Source organism: Mustela nigripes, chromosome 4 (assembly GCF_022355385.1).
Source record: "Mustela nigripes isolate SB6536 chromosome 4, MUSNIG.SB6536, whole genome shotgun sequence".
Lineage (NCBI taxonomy): Eukaryota > Metazoa > Chordata > Mammalia > Carnivora > Mustelidae > Mustela > Mustela nigripes.
In genome coordinates this window covers 67,811,401-67,836,177 of record NC_081560.1, presented here as the reverse complement: position 1 = coordinate 67,836,177, position 24,777 = coordinate 67,811,401, and the positions used below count along the sequence as shown (strand labels likewise).

Here is a 24,777-nt window from a genome sequence, read left to right as displayed (position 1 = left end):
AGAAGGTGGGCAATACTCTTCCAGTTTTATAAGAGAACAAAGCGAGACCAGAAGGCTGAAGGAGCTCATGTAACATGCCCGAAATCACAAAGCTGGGAAGGGGGGAGCCTGGACGCAGAGCACACCTGCTGGAGGCTGGCCGTGCCCTCACACCACGAAGCACCGCACGTTCCGTCCTGGCAGCTCGCAGAACCTGCCAGCCACTCACACGGGGCCTGCGGGGCTAGGAGACAGACAACGCAGATAAGGCCACGGGGGCCAAATCACGGGACGTCTCGAATGCGACGCTGAAGACCCGGGCTCCATCCTGCAGACAGCACCTTCCACTGCATGTGCCGGGAGGAGAGCAGGTCCGGAATCAAGCCTGGGAGCTGGAGAGGTCATGACTAGTATCTGTGTTGCAGAAAGAGGACCGGATGGCAGAAGGGAGAGGGTTCAGGAGGGAAGGAGAGCCCTGAGGCAGGGCGGACAATTAGGGCCTGCTAAAGCAGACTAGGTGGGAGATTTAAAAAAAAAAAAAGGCCAGAATCAGAACTTCACTGATCAGGTAAGGGGTAGGGGTTGCGTAAGTAACAGACATAGTACCGAGCACCGGGCCTGGCTGCTGAATGCGGGGCCAAAGGAGTGTGTAGGAGCAAAGAAAGGACCCAGCGTTTTACATCTGTGTAACAGGACCATAGGCACATAAGGGTGGGGGACACTTCCGGAAGGCAATGGAAAGGTGCGCTGGGAGCAGGGATGGAGACAGAGGAGAGCCTTTCCCCACATCTGTGCTAACCAAAGGCAGGAGCTTCCATGGGCTACAGGGAGATGAAACACACAGAGTGGAAACCGAAGATGTGACGAGAAGCCTCTGCCACAAACCACAGTGTTCAGAAGTCCAGGCACTGAAGTCAAGCAAGGGACTTCCAGAGGGGAGAAGCCAACAGTGGAATGGCAGCAATACCTGCCGGCACAGGGAGGCAAGGTCCGGCATACGGTGTGATCTGTGACCCGGAAGATGGGAAAATGGACGCTGGGGAATTAGAGTTTGTATAATCCACATTTTTTTTTTAAAGATTTTATTTATTTATTGGACAGAGAGAGACACAGCGAGAGAGGGAACACAAGCAGGGGGAGTGGGAGAAGGAGAAGCAGGCTTCCCACTGAGCAGGGAGTCCGATGCGGGACTCAATCCCAGGACCCTGGGATCATGGCCTAAGCCGAAGGCAGCCACTTAACGGCTAAGCCACACAGGTGCCCCTATAATCCACATTTTTAAGGGAAGGGAAAGGGAGAGGCGATATCATATTTGGAAGCAAGCAAGGTAGAATGCAAATGTATTTAGCGTAATTAAGGAGAAAAGGAAGACAGAACTGGGGATGGTTATGTTGCACTTATACAAGACAGCATACAGGTTCCGGGTAGGGGAGGAGAGGAAAGCAGGGTGTGAAACTGGGCTTTTCCCTACTCCTTCTGCTCCAAAGATACAGAAAAATATAATCAAATGGGTCAGGATTCAGCAAACGGAGATCATGAAAGTTCTGAAGCATAAACCAAACATAAAAACAAATGACCTCTGAGAATGGACAGTAAACACAATGTCCTGGCTCCCCAGAAGTTATGGTGAGCTTAGTCCAATGTGCAACACAGACAGGTCAACAAGGTAGCTAATGACTTCTGGAAGACGAGTCCAGGGCAATGGCTCATGCATTCCCCGCCTCAACTCCGAAAGACGGAGACACAGTAAGCTGCGGTGTGCCCATGTGCTGGTTACGGCTGTGATGTGTACCTGTCCGAGAGGACCCAGAGCCACAGAAGGCACCACAGTGGGTTTCCTGAGACCCTAGCCCACTGAGTGCATGGGACCTGCAGGTGAGGAATGAGTCAGTTCAGTGAGATGGGGACTCTTCCCTGGGCTGTTACCAGGTACTGAGCAAGAACACTGCACTGCCCAATGCACTGTAGTGAATACCAGGGTCAGTATGACAAAGTATTTTGTAGCAACTTTTTAAAAAGAAATTGTGTTCCCACTCTATAGCAGCTGTGTAAGAGTGCACAGAACTAAGAAGAGCCCCCACCCTTACAGAGCACATGTTCTAGAAGTTATTTATAGGACTATGTAAAGATGAAATGAAAGCGTGCACATAAAGCGTGTATCCTAGTACTTAGCATGCTACTCAATCAACGGTACTGATCACCATTAGCAAATACTGTTTAGGTGAATTTCGCTTACCAAATGCCCTCAAAGCCAGTACAATGAGCTCCCATTTTGTCTTTCCCTAGAAATCTGTAAATTAAACTTTCTTTTTGAGGAAAGCACCGTGATACTGAACATTGTATGAAGTAGTAATCTAGAGTAAAAAAAGTTTCAAGGGGGAAAAAAAAAAACCTCTCCTAGTGATGGGTGATGGAGAGATGCTCAACATAACGGGAGAGTTTTTATTTAAATTCATTTAACTTTATCAGTTAAATCCAAGCTCACATTCAACAAAACTTGGGTACTTCTAATTCTGAAATACTTCTGTTACTGATAAAAGCCTCGTCCTGTCCAGCTGTAGGAAAGAGCTGGTAAAGCAGCCATGGTAGCTAACCAGTACAGTGTCTCCCCCACTCTCTTGGGGGAACTGGTTTCTGCACTTCCATCCAGCTGTGGACGGCCCCCAAATACCAGCAAACCACTCTGGAAACGAGCACCATGAGTCACAGAAGCAGTGGAGACGGAGATCAGGTTGGGCACTGCGCCAAAGCTCCCCACCACCGAAAACAAGGCACGGGGCACGTTCTTCTGACCAGACCGTGAGACTGCTATAGGGAAAGCCTCACAAATGCCCATTCCATCCAAGATCAACTTCTACTGCCTTTGGACCTTTAAAGCTGTCCTAAGTCAATGCTGGACGTCCCATTCTGCTACCAAACATCCACGTCTCTGGGAGAGCTGCAGTGGCTGTAATCTACAGCCACTACAGGACTACAATGCACCGTCTTCATCAGTTCACCTGTGCATCAGGAGGGCTGAGGGCAACCCAGCTCAGCCAGGGGCATGGGACTGAGCAAGCTGCAACTATGTCAGCGTGAGGCCCAAGCACCAAGCCTCCCAAATGGACAGGGCTCTCTCGACACAAAGCATCATTATTTCCAAATGTTCTAATTTTTCACGTGACATGCTCCTCACGGCTCGAAGTAAAATCACAGGGTTTTTCCCTCTAATACCCGCCTCTCTGAAATGGACTAGAGAGAATGCAAAGAACCTGAAATGTGGCTCCTGTCCCAGCTTTTGCTCATTGACCAGAGACTACTGTAAGCTTGATTTCTTCTTCTCACAATTTCTCTTGCCATGTTAGTAATGATGAAGCTCACTGTTGACACTTCTGATGCAGCACAGGTAATTTTATTGTGGGAAGGGGTGAATCTACTTTTTAAAAACAGAATTTCAAAAAATCAAATAGAAAGGCAACATACCCTAGGGCCCTAAGGACAGTGACCTCACACTAAAATGAAACTATCATAGTTTAGGTCCAATAGTGATGAACAAGTAGGTTTTAAAGTCACATGCCTTAGAATGAGTTGCCAAGGCTATCTGCTTATCATTAAGCTACGGAAGAGAGCTATAGCTTTAACACATTATCTAAATGTATATCTAAATACATTATCTAAAGGACTGGTTCAGTAGCTCCGGTTCATACTTCTCCAGGATCCATTTTCTTTCACCTGTTAGGAACTAAACAAGCCCTTCTCCAAAGCCTTCTTTCCTAACCTGGATGGTGTCCCTGACCATTCTTTCCTGGGACCTGGGGAGTCAAGCCAAAAGAACTCACACGATGAAAAAGCATGCTTTCGTATGATCTATACCCCTCAAACCATTCTGGGAAACGGTCTTGAGAATATTCAGAAACTATTAACAGTCATGCAATAAAAAAAAAAAAAAAAAAAAAAATCAATCCTGTCATCAATCTGCTGTCCACAGAAAACACAGCAGTGTATTTTTTTTAACATAGCATAATTCCTGCTATATTTTAAACTAAAAGCATTAAATATAATCACTTCCCTTTAATTTGAATTCACATGGTAGATACTTATAGCTACTTAAAAAATTAAGTGGCAAAATGTATATGAAGAATGTGTATCTTGATATTTTAATTATGCTCAATTGAATGTACTTAGATTTAAAGTGCTTTTCACAAATGACATGTGCTAAGAATATCTAATTGCACACTGACATTCTAAAATGTGTGCTTACATGTGTCAAAAATAGATTAATATGAAGTTATGGAATATGGCTTTTTTAAACTAACACCCAAATACATTATTTTGATTATTTGGATACAAATTAAATTATAACTATAAAAAAGGTCTACACTAGTAAATGTCTAATGATGCACATTTCACATAAAATGAATGTTCAAGTGATGACAGTATCTAGTATTTAGAGAAACTAAAAAACAAAGTTGTTTTGTTTTTTTTAAATATTTTATTTATTTGAGAGAGAGAGAGCAAGCACACACAGAGGGGAGACACAGACTCTCCTCTGAACAGGGAGCCGCACGTGAGACTCAATGCCAGACCTGAGTTGAAGGCAGATGCTTACTGACTGAGACACCCAGGCACCCCGAAAAACAAAGACTGCTTAAGAAATCTAAGCTCCGAGATATTTTCTATTTATTCTCTTACTAACTCAATGTTACATGCAAACATGAAAATAACTTGTAAGTAGTACAGGTATTATCATCATATATAAAGATCACAGCGGGGGCACCTGGGCAGCTCAGTTTGGTTAAGTGTCTAGACTCTTGATTTCAGCTCAGGTCATAATCTCGGGCTCCTGAGTTCGAGCCTTGCTTCGGGCTCCGTGTTCAGTGGGGAGTCTGCCCCCTTCCTCGCGCCACCCCCTCACCCTCTCTCAAAAAAGAAAAAAAATATATCACAGGGAGGTACCTGGCTGGCTCAGTGAAGCTCATGACTCTCGATCTCGGGGTCCTGAGTTCGAGCGTCAAACATTGGGCATAGAGCTTACTTAAAAAAAAAAAAAAAAAGAGGTTTAAAAAAAATATTCAGCAAATAGTGGAGGATGAATGAAATTAAAATACAGTAGCTGACAGCAGTCAGGTATGTGGCAATACCCAAGATAGGAATTCAACAATCTCACAAAGAAGCTGGCAAATGTGAGGGGGCATGAGCCAAGAAGTCCCTCACCCTCTATCCAGCTCTGAAGGGACAGTGCTGGGGACAGTATTGGACCCAATGCTCACAGGAGACATCATTGCTCAGCTACAACGGAGAAGCCGAGTCCTTGCTGCAAGTTGAGAAAAGAACCTTTAGCTGAACTCCTGGTGCTATAGGCTCAATGGCATCCCTCAAGAATTCCTAAGTTGGAAACCTAACCCTACACCCTTGGGTTGTGACTGTATTTGAAAACAGGGACATTAGAGAGGCAATTAAGGTAAAATGAGGTCATGTGGATGGGCCCTCATTCTGTATGACTGGAGTCTTTAAAAGTGATGAAAACATGGGCCTCACACAGACCAAGGGCTGACATGTGAAGACACAGCAAGGAGACGGCCGTCCGCAAGCGAAGAACACACGCTGCAGAAGGAAACCCAGGCACCCTGCTCTTGGGCTCCTGGCTTTCCTAAGTCTGAGAAAATAAACTTCTGTGACTTCGACTGTGCAGTGTGTGGCATTTTGTTACGGCAGTCCTAGCAAACTAGTATGCCTAGCTATCTGACTACACGCAGCCTCGGACCGTGAACCAGTACGGGGTCGCCTCCTTGGATGTGATGTGTAAAAGAAGCTGTTCAGTAAAAACTCTGGAACTAATGGAAATTTTAAGAGAGAACTGGAGTCTCACCACTTAACTGTTTTTGAGAAACACCAAACTGAAATTTCCTATTCTTAACTTCTTAACTACACGGCAAAAAGGCTATGCTGTTTACACATTTTACAAGTATCAAGTATCGTATTTTCAACTTCATAGGATTTTAATAGGCCTATAGAAGCCTGGCCAAGAAACCAAAGTGGAATCCATTTGACTGACATTAAAAAGCAATTAAGTTCCAGACCTGTCAAAAATGTTCCCATTTGGGCTGTGTCTGTGATCCGTGTCTATTTTGACTACTACTACCAGAATCATGTAATGATTTACAGACCTTCAATGTCTAAAGTACCTTAACTGCATAAAAGCTGTAGCCCAATCGTTCTTTGTATTTTCACATCATAACAAACCCCTCCTCCATTTATTAGATAACCAGAAGGATGGCCCAGTGCTTGAACCGTGTTGAGTCAAACAAGGCTGTGACTTTGCCACAGAAGGAAAAGGGAGGAAACAAGAGAGAGACATCTCGCTGGCTCAGGGCCTCTTAGGAGCTGGACTTTCCCCTCACACAGAAGATGCGAGGCAGGCCACCCTGATAAACTGGGTGCCATCAGATACCTCTGTTCTTCGTGCTCCAAGTCCAGCTCAAGTCTGGAGCATGAGCTCCCCCGGAAGCAGCCAGGCTTCCAGCCCACTGCCCAAGTCCCAGCCCAGAAGACTTTCTGGCCACACTGTGACCAAGCTGCCTCATGAACTTCTCTGAAATCTCCAACTTAAGAGACTGTCACAGTTAACATTTTTTGCTACTTACTGGGTCTTCTATTTTTTAGAGTTGTTTCAGGTTTACAAAAGCATTTCCCACCTACCTCTTGCCCCCACACATGCAAACCTCCCCCACTATCATCACCCCCACCGGGGTGCTGCGTTTCTTAGAACTGAAGAACCCACACTGACACATCATGACAACCCGAAGTCCACAGTCCACCTTACAGTTCATTCTTGGTACATTCTATCAGTTTGGACAAATGTATAATGACATATCCACCACGACAGTATCAGAGTTACGTTCACTGCCCTAAAAATGTCTACATGCTATGCATTTCTCTGCCTCTCCTCCACCCCTAGCAACCACTGATCTTTTTACTGTCTTCAGACATTACTGTTTCCAGAATGTCTTATCTCTTCTGGATTCTATGCTGTAATCACACAGTACATGGCCTTTCCCACTGGCTTCTTCCACTTACTAATATGCATTTAAGGTTCTTCCAAGTCTCTTCATGCCTCCATACCGCATTTCCTTTTAGACTCCATACCCATATCCCTTTGTCTGGCTAGCCCATGGTTTATTTATCCAGTCATCTACTGAGGGACATCTTAGTGTCCCCCAAGTTTTGGTAGCTGGTAGCTATGAATAAAGCTGTTTTAAGTATCCTTGTACAGGTTTTTGTTGAAAACACAAGTTTTCAACTCCTCCGGGATAAAACCAAGGACTGCAATCACCAGATCTTACAGTTTACTTTTATAAGAAACCTCAAAACTAAGTTCCGAAGTGGCTGCACCATTCTGCATTTCCACCGGCAACGGATGAGAGTTCCTGATGCTTCACACCCTCCCTGGCATGCGGTCAGTGGTTCAAAATTCAACCATTCTAACAGGTGTGTAGTACAAGCTCTCTGTTGGTCTCTTTTGTTTTAAAGCCACTCTTTCAGGGGCAACTGGGTGGCTCAGCTGACTGGGCAACTGCCGTCAGCTCAGGTCATGAACCCAGAGTCCCAGGATCAAGTCCACACTGGGCTCCCAGCTCCATGGGGAGTCTGCTCCTCCCTCTGACCTCCTCCCCTCTCATGCTCTTTCTTACTCTCTCTCTCAAATAAATAAAATTTAAAAAAATAAATAAATAAAGCCACCCTTTTGCATGACTCCTTCATGATTCTGACATGATAACTTCATACATTAATTATTCAATAAAACCTTTTCTAACAACATAAGCAATAATAAATAAGCTGTATCAAGTACCCCAGGTATTTTAAATATTTTACATTCATTCTGCTCCTAAGGTTCTGCGTATTTTGGGGATTGGAATAAAGCCAAATAAAATAAACAGAACCTTTTTAACAGTTAGTTCCTTTACTGAGGGACAGAAAACATTTCTTATAAGACATCCTGGATAAGGACGCCTGGGTAGCTCAGTCGGTTAAGCATGGGCTCAGGTCATGATCCCAGGGTTCTGGAATCGAATCCCGCATCAGGCTCCCTGCTCAGTGGGGAGCCTGCTTCTCCCTCTCCCTCTTCATGCCGCTCCCCCTGTTTGTGCTCTCACTCTCTCTCTGACAAATAAATAAAATCTTAAAAAAAAAAAAAAAAAAAAAAAAAAAGAAAGAAAAGAAAAAAAGAAACATCCCAGATATGTATCTATAGGCATGGGCATGTTACAGCCATTCCCTCAAGTCCATCATTTCCTTTACACTCTGATCCCTGGAATTACTGCCTCTTTCATGACTATCGTATCGAAGTTAACAGCAACTCAGTACATCAAATCACTACCCTACATTTACTGCCCTCATTACCAACACCTTTTAATCAAGCATTTATTCATTCAATAAATGTTTTTTAGGCCTCTCCCATATATCAGACACAATGCTAGGCATGTGGACATTAACAGTGAGACGTGGGTCCTGTTCTCAGCATTAGGGGTTATCTCAGGGCTGGCAACATTTACCCACGATCCCCAAGATGCAAGGAGCCAACAGCACCTATAAAGGAAAAGCTCCTTAAGTGGTAAAGACAGATCAGACATGACAAACTATGAGTTTGTACACATTACCTGATACAGTCTCTAGGCCTTGGAGTCAACAGAGTGGACAGAGAGGGATGAAGCATATGTAGAAATTAAAAAAAAAAAAACCTTTCACTATGAGAATTGAAGAATTATGGTCAGTTTCTTTTGCTTTATTTTCTACCTTAGCTTGAATATGGCTATTTTTCCGTAATAAAAAGGGAGAATTATAATACATGTTGAAATATAGAAAATGTTGTCTAAGATATGTGTTTGGTACAATTTTAAGTTTGTAAATATATGGAAATGAATGAAAAGTAAATAATGTGAAGCTTTTGTAAGTAAAAATAATTTAATCCACTACAATCCTATTAGAAGTCATCTATCAAATTATAAATTGCCATTGACAAATGAGGAAGGGAGGGAGTGAGGAAGACTGGAATACAATATGGGCTTAAATCTGGGGGGGCATGCAGAGAAACTTCCCAGAGATTATTCCAAATAATAACAATGACACCATCTGAAAACAATGTTACTAACCATTAGATTTTCATTAAACAAGTTAACTATAAATGTACAAGCATTAAAAAAATTAAAAAAAAATAACCTCACTTCCACAGCTTCACTACAATGCATAACAAATTCTGTCTATTTGTCATGTAACATAGGAGCAACCTCACAGGCTGAATTTAGTGACTGAGCCTCACATCATTCTATATTTATAGGTAGGATATGTGCACAGACATCTACACACACATAAGTAACAATTCTGCCTCAAGAGATCTACACTGTGAGACCACACCTCCACAGAACACTCTGAGAAGAGAAAGATCGCAGAAGTAGGACTTATCCACTTCAGGCAATCTGACTCACCAGCCGAATATCCGAGCATATGTCTTCATTACATGAAGAAGTTTTCTCCCTGGTTTTATATGACTTGTTTGTGAAACCTGAAGGAATTTCAAGCTTAATCATAAAGAATATGCCTTTAGGTGTATTTTATAACAAAAGTACATACATTATTATTCAGGGGATACTTGCTGAATTCAAGTACAAGATGTATTTAAATGAGTTCACAGACGGCTGAAACAAATGATTTTGTTAAGCAAAGTTATTAATATCTGGGCAGGGTCATGACTCAAGACTGATCTATAGCCTGGCACCCAAAGCTGATACTTGGCAAGCAAACTTCCTCATTTCTTTTTTTTAAGATTTTATTTATTTGACAGACAGATCCTAAGTAGGCAGAGAAGCAGGCATTGAGAGACAGAGGGGAAAGCAGGCTCCCCACTGAGCAGAGAGCCCAATGCAGGGCTCAATCCCAAGACCCTGAGATCATGACCTGAGCAGAAGGCAGAGGCTTAACCCAATGAGCCACGCAGGCACCCCAAACTTCTTCATTAATAATTAAATGAAAACCAAAACGAAACAAAATTGAGCTACCTGCACTAATTAACTGGGGCTGATGATGAAAAGAAGCTGAAGGTCATCTGTTAGTGAGACAGGCCAGATGGCCAGCAAGAATATGAAGGAATTCTTGAAGAATTCAAAACCATGAGGAAGAGAAGAAATGGATCAGTAAAATAAAACGCTATTCATGACACTGACAATGCCAAACATTGGTGAGGATTTGGAGCAAAAGGAACTCTCATTTGTTGCCGGTGGAAATGGAAAATGGTATAGCCACTTTGGAAGACAGTTCAGAGGTCCCTTATAAAACTAAACAAACTCTAACGTAAGATCCAACAATTGTACTCCCTGATATTTACTCAAAAACCTGCACAAGGATGTTTATAGCAGTCTTATTTATAATTGCCCAAACCTGGAAGAAATTAAGATGTTCTTCAGTAAGAGAATAAATAAATAAACTGTGGGTACATCCTGACAAAGGAATATTATTCTGTCTAAAGAGAAATGAGCTACTGAGCCATGAAAAACACAGAGGAACCTTAAGTGCATATTACTAAGTGAAAGAAGACAATCTGGAAAGGCTACACACTATGTGATTTCAACTCTAAGATATTCTGGAAAAGGAAAAACTGTAAAGACAGTATAAAAGATTGATGGAAGTGAGCTTAGGGTAGAAGAGAAGGGGAGAGATGAATAGGCAGAGCTCAAAAGATTTTTAGGACAGTGAAAATACTCTGTATGATTATTAATATCATAGATGTATGTTACGATACATTTGTCCAAACCCAGAGAATGAATCACACCATGAATGAACCATAATGTGAATTACGGATTTTGAATGATAAAGATGTGTCAATGTAGGTGCATCAATTGTAATAATTATACTACTCTGTTGGGGGATGTTGATGCTAGTGGAGTTTATGCATGTGTAGGGGCAAAAGGTATTCAGGGGAATCTCTGTATTTTTCTCCCAGTTCTGTGAACTAAAAACTGTCTTGAAAAAAAAAAAAATACAATCTTTAAAAAATGTGCAGAAACACGTAAAGTCACTGTGAGAGAGCCCAAGGAGGCCAAGAGGAGAAAATGCAGAAAGCAGCCAGCTCCCAGAACTGCCTTGATTCTCGAGTGCCTTTAGTTTCGCAGACACCCTTAGTAAACCCTCATTTTGCTACTGTTATTTTAGAGATTCTGCCCCCTGCAGCCAAAAGGGATCTGAAGCAGGAATGGGTTCTAGAATCAGCAACAGACCCTGAGAGAAGACGTCAGATAAACAATGAAATCGTCATAAATAGAGGCCAGTGAGGATGTTCCTGTCCTGCAATTCTGGCTGCTGAACCCTCCAGAGGCAGTCTGGAGATTCTTTAGTGTTATTCTCATTGAAAGGTAAAAATCTAATTTCTCTCCTTTTGAACTCTGGCATATGAGGTCTGTTTGACCAACAGAATCCAGGAGGAATGACACTCAAAAGTCTTAAGTGGTCCTAAGAAGACTTGCAGCTTCTGCCTAGGGCTCTCCGAACACCTACTTTGGGGAAGCCCCCCTTCAGAATCAAGCTGCCCAAGCTACGAGAGAAGCCACAGCAGGAGCGCTGGACAACAGCCTCCCTGGCATCACTGCAGCCACAAGGGAGTCATCTTGGACATCCATCCCGGTCAAGCCTTCAGATGACTCCAGCCCCGGCTGCTCTCTGCTGGTAACCACATGGAGATCAGAAATGAGACGTGCCCAGCTGAGCCCAGTCAACCCACAGAAACGTAAGAGATAATAAACTGCTTTTTGAGGCCACTGAATTTTAGGATGACTTGTTATGCAACAGTAGATAACCAGAACACAGCTCCTTCTCAGTGATGGAGAAACACACTGAAATCATTCCCATTAGGAGGGAGGAAGGAGTGGGGACAGTAACGCAGAGAGGGAGAGGGAGCATATATGCTGGCAGTGAGGAGGGTTGTAATTTTAAATCTACTTAGTGTTGGGCATGAGTTTAAATGGGGAGACTGAGGAAGGAACGAGGGGAAGGTCTAGGGAAGAAACTCCAAGTTACAAAAAAATTGGTTAAATAAATACACTGTCCCAATTATAGCTATACAAAATCCTATAAATCCACACATGTGTAACAGGCATACTCACAGTATGCCACATTACAACATTTCAATGTTATATTCCCATTTACTGTTCTTTTCTTGCAAACAAAGCACATGAGTTGCACCAGCAGGAAAAACTGCGAAGGCATCGATGTAAGAATCATGAGCTGTCCTACAGAATGAAGCCTCCAAAGGCAAACATTTATACTGCTCAGGGTGGCACTTATAGAAAGTATAAAGACATGCGTGGAAATGAAAATCACCACTTTCGGGATAAGGTTATCTCCTGGGAGATTAAGGAGGGACAAGCTATTGCATCAGAAAGAGGACGACCTCCATCCAGCCTCACTTGTCCAGTCTGACCTCTGAAGCTAAGCGGTAAGCACATGAGGGTCTGTACCTTTTTGTTTTTTACATAATGAAGATTAACCACAACTGAATGTGATGTAAAAGAGGTGAGTGATAAAAACGTGCCTCAAAAATGGTATCTGATTCACAGCTATATCCACAGGATTAAAGATATCATGCCTGTGGGGCTCGCCATAATAACGGGAATAAAGGTGACAATGACAGGGCCATACGTGGAGGGGACTGCAGTGAGTACGGCCCTTCATGCCACAGCCTCACCAGTCCTTTTCCAAACCAGTGATGGGGCACATCAATTGCTTTTGCCACTTGATAGGAGTATAAACTGCCCCAAGCATTAGATATATTACACACACACATACACCCGTGTGCATGTGTGTGTGTTTGTGTGTGGGGATCACGAAGGAAAAAAATACCATGGGCCTACTTTCAAAGGACTACTGCTCAAAAAGCACGTTTACTTGTCTTTCTAAAAATTATCACAGAAATTTTCCATTGGTATACAAATAATTTTTACCACAGAAATTTTCCATTGGTATACAAATAATTTTTACTAAATATGAGCTTTAAAAGAGAGAGGTTTAAAGTTGGTAACTTTTTTCCCCCAGTGAATAGTATTTCTTTTCGTTTCAATGTAGATTTATTCTCATGCCAAATAAGTTACTCATGTTTACCTTCTCCTTGAAACCAGTCATGGCACCACTCGTCTTTCCTTATCTGATGACTTGTTAAGATCAAAGGATCAAAAACTGAAGATCCCAGACTCCTTGGGATTTCAACCCTCTACTTCAGCAGATGCAGAGAACTCTGTCAACAGACATCTGTTTTGCTGAATTAAGGACCGCCACTTACAGACGAGGCACCATGTGTGTCAGGTGTAAGTAGTAGCGACACAGCAGTTAACAACAATGTGGTGAGAGGTGACGTCAGTTTTTAGATTCACTGGGAACCTACTAGGAAGGGGGTGGTGACAGGCCCCTTCTCCTCTGCCACATTTCCTGTGAGCTCCACCGTCACTGACCAGCGGCCTCTCATCCTGTCCCCCTCCAGGCACCGAGCTTCTAACCCAAGAAGGAGAAAGATGGAAAGAAACAGAAGGTATATATATATTTCGTGCAGGGATGCCTGAGGATCTGGGTCTCTGCCAAAACTCCTGCAACTATTGCCTAATACAGAGCGTAGCAAAGCAACGTATGGAGAACATGCACTGCAAAGAACTTTTCAGACTCAGAGTTTGTAAACCCCAGGCTCGGCATTTTAGTTTGGTCTGGAACGGTGCTAAATATATCATTATTGTTATGTGTGAATCTATAAAAATGCTCAGAAAGCTCAAGTCAAATTTTTAATAGTGCTCTAAACCAAAATTACTCTCGGTGCAAACAATGACTTTAAAATAAAGTTAGATTTGATCCTCTTATATACATCAAAGAAACAGAAGATTTTTTTTTATTTCTTCAGTTACAGATGTTGCTATAATCAAAAATAAATTAGTGAATGAAGTTTTGTTGTTTTTGTCTTCTAAAATTTTCCTCCAAATTTACTGTCATATAATATAATATAATAAAACAGACTATTAGTTTTGCCAAGTGCTGTGACGGTTATAAAACAAAGATCTCCCCACATATTCTTCCTGTTTTTGCAGAAAACAGACTATAAAACAGAAAAAGCCTTCTTCAAAGACATGAGCAGCTTCAGTTACAAGTGAAAAGTCAGCCATGTGTACTAATTCTCAGTAATAATGAAGCAAGGGGAGCTCCCCGGGGACTTAAAAGTCAATGCCTGGCATGCTTGGGTGAACTAAGAAGGGGAGCTGACCACGTGACACAGCCCTTCAAAGCCCTTTGTATTCCCAATTGGAGAGATGAGGCTGTGGAAGCCACGAGGACCTTCTCAGGTGTGTGTCTAGCTCCAAGGGTGGGAAAACTCTGTCGCAGCAAAGGAAGACGCTGCTGCTTTAAAAACAGCTGCTCAGAGAGCTGAAGGGTCTGGACTGTTTTGCTACCTACAAGATTGCACACTTGAACAATAAACTCTGACTTCTTAAAGCAGCGTTGGTAGGGCGGAGGGAGCACAACAGGAGCCTTGAAACACCGAGGACACGGTCTACCTGCCTTTGAGATGAAGGATGGTAAACCTCATTTCACAGATATTTTAAGTAGCTGTAAAGCCCAAGTGGCTCCAATTTTAAGCCCGTGTTTAGATCAGGCTTCAAGAAGGGCTGCACCCCTTTACAACAACTAGGCACCACTTCTGATGCCAATCTGTGCTTTGTGTTTGAAATGGGCGACCACAGACAAGAAAACAAGACCACCTACAGCAGACAATACGTGCCACAACCCATCTCCCAGACCCACGTGCTGGCAAGGTGTTTTCGTTAAAAAGATAATAAACCTCCAGGTTATTGCCAAAATCTTGAGCAGTGTCACATAATTAATTTCACATTTAAATTCTTACAGCGATAGAGAATCATGTCTTTTCAAGAAGGTTTAAAACCTGACTTAAGAGAAACAACCCCTCCTACGTCCCCCGTACAGAAACACCCCTGCAACAGCCCGGAGGCCAGGCCAGAGGCAGCAGATGGACACGCACCCCTTTAACAGGAGAAAACCCAGAGACGCAAACAGGCACTCCTGTTGTTTCAAATGAAAAGTACTTACCAGGAAGAGCAGATTCTGCACCTCCTAATAATATTCTTTTTGATTATCACTGTGTGCCCTTTTTACTTAGAATAAGAAGGCCTCCCTTTTTCCAGTCTGAATGCTCCTAAAGTTACAGGACAAGGGGACCCTACCTGGCCATCTACGACAGGTCAGTGATCAAACAGAAAGAGAGTCAGGCAAGAGCCAAATTCCGTCTACCTCTTAAGAATGGCCAGGATGATTTCTTAGCTCCTCCTCCCTTTAAGGAACCCCCATTCAAAGTCAGACAGGACAATAAGCCCTTTCCAAACAAAGGTTTAATATTCTCATGTGTTTGCCCAGCATTGAAATGCAACGATTTTTAAGAAAAGATTATTCTATGAAGGCCATTACCTGCACAGAACTAATTGAAAAAATAAGTGACTTCATCTTTAAGAAACAGGTTTAGATGGAAAATATACCAATACTGTATTGCCCTAGTGATCAAAGCCCGTTTATTTAACCGACCATATCATCAAATAGCACCAGTCTTTGTAGAAGAGTTTAATTTACTTAAAGTATTTGCATTCCCATGAACAAACTTGTACATGAGGTAAAACTAGACATCACGTTTTGCTGAGCTTAAGAACAAGATGCAGGCCGTTCATCCAAAGAAAGAAATACTCATTCCAAGCACTATCGACAATGCGGAGCACACTCAGCCAGTTGCTTCGCAGCATCCTTCTTCCAGAAGCACACAGAAGCTTGAGCAGGTGCTGGTATATGGAAGGTCAAGCAAAGCAGAGAGCCACGGCTGCCGACTCCACGAACTACAGGTTTTAGTGCCTGGCCCAGCAGAGGGTGCCATGACGGAAGAACGTACTACAAATGAACTTTAGGAAAAGGTCAGCAAAGATTCTTTCAAAGGCCAAACACTTTCTGCCACAAACGACTTCTACTGCAGAACCAACCAAAAGCAATGACGGATTGAACAGGCATGACTTAACAGGCAATAAGATCAGAAACATTTACCCTTCCATCTCAGGAATGGTTCTCGGGCCCTAGAGGACTCTGCCCCTGCACAGGATCTGTGGTTGAACAGAAGCCTTAGTCCACATTAGGTCACCACGGTGGGGGTATGCATGTGCAACAAGTCTTTGCAACACAGGGTTCTGCAAAAGATACTTACACAACCGCCAGCAAGAATCTCTGCTGCGAGTGGGACCGAACCATCTTTGCGCATAAATTTATCCCTCACAAAATCATTCACCTTGAAGAAAAATATTTACAGAAGCTGATGAAAAATATAAAGAAAGTCATTAAACACATATAAATATACAACTGTAAATATGTTCTCTGTCAGTATTACTCGAGTAATCATAAACTGAATAAATTAAGAATCTTAAAAAGAGTTTGAGAAGTGCCTTTAAGAGCACATATGTACTTTTTTAAAGGTAAAACATATATAAGTATTCCTGATGTTTCGGGAGAAAGAAATCGAAAGACAGATGGCTTAGGGGTGGCTGGCTGGCTCAGTGGGTGGACAGTGTGACCTCTGATCTCCAGGTTGTGAGTTGCAGCCCCATTATGGGAGTAGCAATTACTTAAAGTCTTTAAAATAAAAAAAAAGATAGATCATTTACAAGCCTCAAATGCAAGTATGTCTGCCAATTACAATGAGGTAAGAGAGACATATTGACACCAAGGACACAATAAAAACATACATTTTAGAACTTAAAAACTGGTTTATGGAGTCTGATTAAAAATCACTTTCACGTCCGCTAACAAAATTTAATCTAAAACAAAATGTATCACCGAGAAAAAGTTGGCTAAGCAGATTTTTTAGCTTAGTAGAAATTCAGTATCTAAGAATTCTCAACATCAGTAACCTTAATTAACTAAGTATAATGTACTCAAAAATCGTATGTACTACAGGCCATCTTAAAAATCAACCACGTTTTTGGAAGATACAAGCCAGAGAAGATGCGTTGTCCTGAGGCCACACATTAACACTGTAAAAGAATTTCAGGCCCCAAGGCTACAGAGCCCAATCTCAAAGAAGAGTTTAACCTTCTGGGGCTTTATGACCTTCGTTATGTAACAGCAGTATCTGTCCATTCCACTAATTTACTGAGTATCTCCCGTGTGTCACAAGAGAGCTTGGAACTGGAAAATGGATCAACTTCAGCTAGAACTGAGACCCGTCAGGCAGCCTGGCAGATGCTTATGGAATATGCCCGAACCATGAATTCTATCAATGGCACATGCCACTTTGGGAGTCAGAAAAACCTGGATTTAGATTTAGATTAGTGGATCCTAATCTTTCCACTCAGGAACTGTCCACAGGAACTGTGGACATGGGTAAATACTGAAACCTTGTGGGCCTCACTTTCCTCATGTGTAAATGCCGGGTCCCACTTTGCTGGAGGTGAAACAAAAGTAGGTCACACAGGTACGTGATGTACCGTACAGACAGCAAGGGTGGAGGCAAATTTAGTGGCAGCTGCTGCCGGCACTGGTGGCTGAGGGGGACAGTGATGGCTGACGGTGGTGGTGGTGGTGGGTAGCAGGCACCACAGGTCCTGTTCAAATACAGCATCACATTTTTGGATGCTCAGTGTTCGGTGGAGGACAGTGACAAGCTGTGTGTGATGAGTGCCCTAGGTTCGAAGGAGCCAGCACCTCCGAGGAAACACAAACTTGAGAATCTGCTAGACGCCTGAGTGTGTGCAAACTCCCTGCATACAAAGCATCAACTGAAAAGACTTACTGTAAGTTTTATGGCCTTCTCTGGGGCAACTCCCAATAACTGTGGCAACAGACCTAAGAAGCAACAAAAAAGCAGAAGTATATTAAATAAAATACCGTTAACCAAACAAATCAACAGCTCTAAAGAAGGGATCACCATCTAAACACTGGGGCAATCTTGGCTGCGATTTTCTGCAACTACTTTTAATGCGAATACACAAAATGGAATGTGTAGGTACAAATGTGTCTAAGAGCCACATCAGGACCAAGTAAATTCCTTCTTATATTCTGGGTCGTTTGCACATTGGGTAAATCAACAGCATTAGTGAGAGAGGAAATCTCATTATTCCATAAGTTTGTTCTTTTCCCTCCTGCCTCTTAAATACGTGAAGTAAGTGTACTTTAGTGAGTCTATTATTTTTTTTCTAACGCTCTTCCCATCTCCCCGCCCCCAAAGGCCCACAGTTTAGCCATTCATTCATTTAGCAACTATAACTTGGTGACAAGCACAAGACAAACAAGGTTCTTGCTCTGACCAGCCTCAGGCGGAAGAAAGAGAGAGGCTTTCCTGAAGACGTGACAATTGGGGAAAGACGCGTTCTGGAGGGGGAACAGATAAGGCAAAGAAAGCAGAGTAGGCACAGGCCCAGTGTGCTCAAAAAATGAGGGTGAATGTCGGTGAGCCGCCAGGCACAGAGCCAGCGTGAGGAGAGAGACACACAGGTCGGGGCCAGATGCTAGAGCAGTGCTGTGGGCCAAGATCCTGCGTTCGCTGGGAAGTAATTTTAGGCCCCCATCAGGGGAATGATACACTACTTCATATTTTAAAAAGACCACTCTTGCTGCTGTGTGGGGATACTGATGGGTGTGTGTGTGTGTGTGTGAGGAGGGAAGACAGAAAAAGAAAAACTGGGCTTGACATGAATACCTGGGGAGAGTAACGAGTTTGGGGTGGGAAGTGAGAAGTTCTGTTTTAAACATGTTGGACAGAGTGGGAATTACATATCAAGGGCACAGGAAGAGGATGCCTTTCACAGGAAAGGCAGCTTCTGGGAAAGGCAGTCACAACAGGAGCGGGCTGATATAGGTAAACTCAAAACTGTCATCATTTTCATTTGTGCTAAGGAAATAAAATCAAAGGCAAAAACCTTTTCTTGGAAACACACCGTGAGCTAACTCGGAGAATCAGAGCGTACTGTCCCCTTGCCATACTGCTGTCCTTGAGAGGGACTTCATGGCCTCTGTCGGTGGGGACAATTTTCTAATTCGTCAACATAAGAAGGTCGATCCACTGGCAGTGTCCCCTGTGCCAGATCAGCGTGGCAAACACCATCTTCCTCAGCCTGTGGCTGAAAGTTGCCAGCCTGAGGGCTATCTGTATCCAGTCTGCAGATGTGTTTTATAGAGTAGCGCCAAGGTTTCAAATGTAATTTGAGCTTACTGTAAAGATGTAAAGATAGATCGATCGATGGACTGACAACTGCATCGATCTGACAGTCCTTGGCCGCTTTCTGACAGCACGGCAATCTGCTCCAGCTGGGCGAGGCTCTGCCCTTTAGGACCGAGCATTGGTCCCCCCAACTCCCTACTGATGACGTGGGATTGAGGACAACCGTCATTTATTATTTTTCTTGCTCTGTTGCTATCTTCACAAGAGAGAAATGTTTTTCTATGCCTCTGGTTCTACAAAAAGCACAAACAGCTTCGTGTTTGAGGGAAAATGGGAGCAAGCTCATTTCACTGTGGAACGCAATGGTAAGAATGCAGATGCTAACGAAACTGTTCTTTAACAACGGTTGACCTAAAAACAGCTAACATATTATTTATGATGTATCAGGCACCACCTTTAGCATTTCACTGACTCATTTACTTCTTATAACCACCCTGCAGAGAGGAAACTGAGGTAGACAGAGATTCATCACTCTGACTCACCCAGCTGATAAATGGTGAGGCTGGATTCCAACCTGAGCCCCCCTCCTCGAGAGTCCGTGTTTTTAGACAACACTCACCTGTCCTGGGCCCCACAGCAAACATGAATCTGCCCCTCACACCCTGCCTTTCTTCACGTACATAACCTGCCCGGACCCTAGAATCCTTTGAGTTTGCAAGGTCTTCTCTAGGGCACCACATCTGCAGCCTGCTTCGCCCCACACCCACAGCTGATCGCACAAGGATCAGACACCTAAAACACGTGCAGGCCACAAGGCCAGCAACCTGAGTCCTACGAGTTGGCAGCCTAAGTGGAGCTGGCCAGTAGGCGATCTTCACTCACTGTGCAACAGACTCCAAAGAGTGAAGGGCCAGTGAGCACAGACATGCAGATGGAGCAGACGCCCTGCAGACGGGGAGCGGAGGCGGCTGAACCCTGGATGGCCGAATACTGAGATGAAGCACGAGGAACAGAATAATAAGGAAGTGGACGGGCAGAGAGAGGAGAATGGGAAGCCAGTGCAACAGAAACACCAAAGAGAGAGAACACAGCCCATGAAGGGTGCCCAGGTCGGTGGGGGGTGGGGGGTGGGGGGGTGGCCTTGACCATCTTCTGGTCCCTCTGAGGCCAGGTTCCACGGACATTCCTACCCTAGCATCACGGGGGGATCTCTGCCTTCTTTCTCTCTTGAATAAACTCTTACCAAAACTCTGCTCTCACTAGCTGGGAGATGGGCTATGCCCTTTATAATCTAAATGAACCAAAGCAGCACAGAATACATGAATACGAAACCACCTGGCCCAAGCAAGTACTCTTACTCAAAGTGAGCCACTCTCTCCTCCTGAACTAGATTCACTTAGGAACCTTTTACTTATACTGAATGATAGAATATGATGTCTCTGATAGCAGAAAAGAGGCTTTGTTATGACTTTATACAGGTACAATGCTAATTTCTACAGGTAAAATAGAGGAATGCACTGTTTTAACTACACCTTAACATTTACAATTTCCATTTTCCTCTGTATTCAGGTCAAGTATCAAAATGTTTAGTTAAAATATTTACTCACTAGATATATTTTTCTCATCATTAAATTGTAGACCAAAATCATGGATGGGCTGAAAGCACTGTGATTTAAATGATGATCTCTTGTCTCTATAACTACCCTGTGACAGTCTTTTAAAATGACTAATAAAAAACAGCCCACAGAGCCAAATGACTACAGCGTTAGACACAATCACTTCAGCCAGCCTTTTAAGCTATCGAGATTTGTCTTTCTCACTATAAATTTAGTAATGTACCGTGAACAGCAAAAAACAAAACCAAACAAAAGAGAAAACCCTGTATTTAAGACTAAATGTAGGGCAGCAGATATTTATTTGTTCAGCAAACATTTATCAAGAGCCTTCTGCGGTGCCTGGGACTGGAAGGAACGGGGATGGACCCAGTGAGGTCTGTGGCACCCCCAAGAGAACTTCTCAGTGTAGAAGAAAAGAGAACCCTAGGTGTCTCTGTGTGCCCCTGAAGGGAGATAAACCACCTTAAAAAAAAATAAAAATAAAAATAAAAATAAACCATCTCTGGATCTCTGGTAAGTCCCAGAGCCCAGAGGCATCAAAGAACTGCATGAATACAGTGGAGAGCGCCAGCTGTTTCCTGCAGGAGAGAGGAGAGCATCGAAGAGGAGGAGGTACTAGATCTGGGTCTTGAAGGCAATGCAGAGGTTCACTGGAGAAAAGAACTGGGGCCAGTGAGTGACAGGAAGCAAAGTCTGAAGAGCACGGCACAGCTGGGGTTGGAGCAAGACCACTGAAGGCTGTGGCTGGATCACAGATCGGGTGCTAAGTAACTGTAGTAGTGACAGTAGTGACAGCCAGGATTCGGGGGCACCTCCCACATGTCAGGCACTATTCTGAGGGCTTTAGGTGACTCAACACACTTAATCCACCTAAGTCAAAACAGTAACTCAGTACAAGTTATTCTTATCCCATCAAGAGAAACTGAAACAGACTTCAAGGAGCCTGCCCAAGGTCACTCAGCTGTTAGATGGGAGAATGGGTTCAACCCAGGCGGTCTGGCTGGAGGGGTGCTCCTATCTGGTGCATTGTACTGCTACAGCATACTGCTTCTCTCCCAGGGCACACTAAGGAGCTCGGGCCAAAGTCTGTAGATACATGGGTGGCTTTTAAAGTAGACAGCGAAATTCAAAGAATAAAAAGTTCTAGAGGCTGGTGAAGGACAGATGCTAGGGCCAGAGACCTAAGGCAGGAAGAGTAATCAAGAGGTTAAAGTAATATAATCGGAGGCCCTGAGTTTCACTAAATGAACAACTTCAACTCAGGAAGAATAAAATCAAAGTACAGACCCATTCCTAAGACTTAGGCCAGATGTTGGCCCCTGGGGACACACTGGGTAAGGTCCACCCTTGTGATGACTGCTCTGGCTAATCGGGGAAACAAAGGCAGCTGTGGACCATGACCTGAGCTGAGTGCCACTACGGACTGGGCCTGGACACCAGAAGCCCTGCATAAATGCCCTCTGGAAAGGGTCATGATATGTGGGACAGTGAAAAGTCCCAGAGGTGGGGATTTCAGGAACCCTTCTGGATCTCTGACCCCCTGCCCCAGGGAGCGGGGGAGGGGGTTGGGGGGGGGCGTGGCTCAGTAATGCCTAAAACAGCCAGTCTGGCTATGGCACTCCAGAACCATCCCAGTGAGGTTTAAAGCACATGCATGTTTGACATCTGGGTAACTCAGCAGAAAAATTAGGCTTCTAATGCAAGATGTTTCTGTTGGATTGTGGAAACTCATTTTAACAGAGAATGGATGTGTGTGTTGTTTCGAACTTGTCAAAACAGCAGTCTATTTTCCAACTGCCTCAAATGAAATTTATTAGTGTGGTTAGTTTTCTAATCTTCTCATTTTAGTTCAGCTCCATCAGCACATATGGCAATGCTTCCTTGGCAAACTTTACCAGAAGGCTGCTAATGCGAGAAAAGATTTACAGGGCACAATATTAATATAGTATTTTGTCTTCAAATTTCATAAGGCTGAGATATAAATCACACTACCCCCTCTGATCCTAGACCCTCTTGCAAAGCCAGCAAGAACTGAGCTGGTGGTGTAGGAAACTAAGCCCCCATCAGGACCCTCCATCCTTAGTGTCCTATAGCACCCCAAAGAGGTTCCTGGAGCACTGCGCTGGATCAGAGGGCTACTATGCTATTCTTTACTTTAAAAACCTTTAGAAACAGAATTCTAGAATCTCAGGGTTGGGAAGGACTCTGAGAGAAACTCATTAATACTGCTGGCCTAACTGAAGCGATTTATTTCCAATGGCTTGGCAGCAAAATGAATGGCTTGGAGCCTGGGCTTTGGAGGTTGACAGACCTGGGCTGGAATCCGAGGCCTGCACCTTTTTCCTGGTAAGAGATCTTGGGGATGTTCTTCCTTGAACTTTAGGTTCTTCACTGGTAAATCACAGGCGCTGATGATGACTCACTGGTTTATCACAATGATTATACGAGTAAACGCAAAGCGAGACACAGTTCACAACCCTCATTACATATTCAAAAATGAGCTGTTTCTACCTATCTGTTCGAGGCTCGTCCTTGATTCTGCTCCTGCATACAAGAGGCAATTCTACCGATTAACGCTCACAGCCCAGAGTTAAGTCTGGAGTAGAGTGCTGTCTCCATAGCATCATGCCTTAGGAGAGCTGTCCCCTAGATGTAAGGGAACATCTGGTCCGAGAGTGTCTCGTGGCCCTGCTTCCTTTGTGCAGAAATAAGGAAGTAGCACAGACATAACAATACATCTTTAGGTTTTCAAGTTAAACTGAAATGTTTCTGTTAAGAAGTTATACACTACTCAACCTCTCATGATAAGTGACTTTTTACAATGTGACTTCTAGTGAGTGGCAGAGGACTGTGGAGTCTGGACCCAGGATGCTTGGTCTGCAAGGCTGTCTCCGGTAGCTACTAACTGTGTTCTTGTGGGCAGTGGTGCTTGGAGTTGAGTTCATTCAGCTCCACTGCTCTCCTCCAGCCGGGGTTTTCTGCCCCTGCTTGGCGTCTCTCCGGTTCCTCTAGTAGACTTACTGCTCCACCTTTCTTTGCTCTGTGAAGGCTTTTCTTCTGGCCCAGACTGTTTGAAACTTTTCTCTGGGCCCCGGCCAGTACTGGGCCAGCACCCTGCACAGATGGGCCCTTCCACAGGGCAAAAGGAGCTCAGTGGAGGTGTGATGGGCATCCACATCACGTATCTACTGCTTTATCTTTACAGGCGTTGAGTACCGGGTACTGAAGGACTGAACAGCAGGGCCAACCTGCTGGTGACAACCTGGAGAACAGGGCCGAATCCGGGCACGCACAGGGGAAGCAGGCTTGGGGAGAGCGGCAGGTGGCCGCTCATAGACGGTGCAAGCACCTTGTGCAGCTCTCCCGCAACGCCCCACTCGCTGAGGCAGGCAGGAGCACAGATGCTGAAGGCCCCCAGCAACGAAGAAACTCTGTAACTAAAGCAGCATCTGTCCTGGGCAGACAAAAACACACTCGGGAGTGGCAAGCACAGTCCTGAGAAAGCGACTGCTGAGCTCGTAATGGGGAAGGGAGCGTCCAGGGCAGAGGCGGCAGTGGAGTTTGGGAGGGGAAATGAGCACATAAACGATCCCCAGTCCTCTAGCCAAAGGCACATGAAGCACTTTTTTGTGTTATCTAGTTTCAACCCAGAGTAAACCCCTCCAATGTTAAATTCTTACCCTCCTGACCTCCCCCCAGAGGCCACTACACTTGCCCTCATCTTCCCAAAGAGCCCACCTTGCTTTCAACATCAGATTACCCTTCATTCTGGAGCTATCAGCACTCTATGTGCCCTGTCTCACAGCTTTTATTCCTGCTCCTAGTTCCATGGCCTTCTCTCTTCACTTGTTCAAACCTTCTTTCCTCCCTCCTCCTCCAACCACCCCGTCTGTCTGCCTTTGACTCATATTGCCCTGAGGCATGAGGCATTTCCACCCTCCCTACTGGGCTATCCCCTTTCAGATCACTCCAGGTCTC

At 44.1% G+C, this 24,777-nt stretch overlaps 1 protein-coding gene across 2 annotated transcripts in view; it reads right to left on the bottom strand.

Annotated features, from left to right (window-relative positions):
- The window catches only part of SLC25A13 (solute carrier family 25 member 13), a 180,805-nt gene that overhangs the window by 39,829 nt on the left and 116,199 nt on the right, over positions 1-24,777 (bottom strand). For both annotated transcript variants that reach the window (XM_059396811.1, XM_059396812.1), the window contains exons 12-13: positions 17,816-17,868; positions 16,235-16,315 (exon numbers count right to left, since the gene is read on the bottom strand). In XM_059396811.1, the coding sequence (XP_059252794.1) occupies positions 16,235-16,315; positions 17,816-17,868 (134 nt within the window). The remainder of the gene's footprint in view (positions 1-16,234; positions 16,316-17,815; positions 17,869-24,777) is intronic.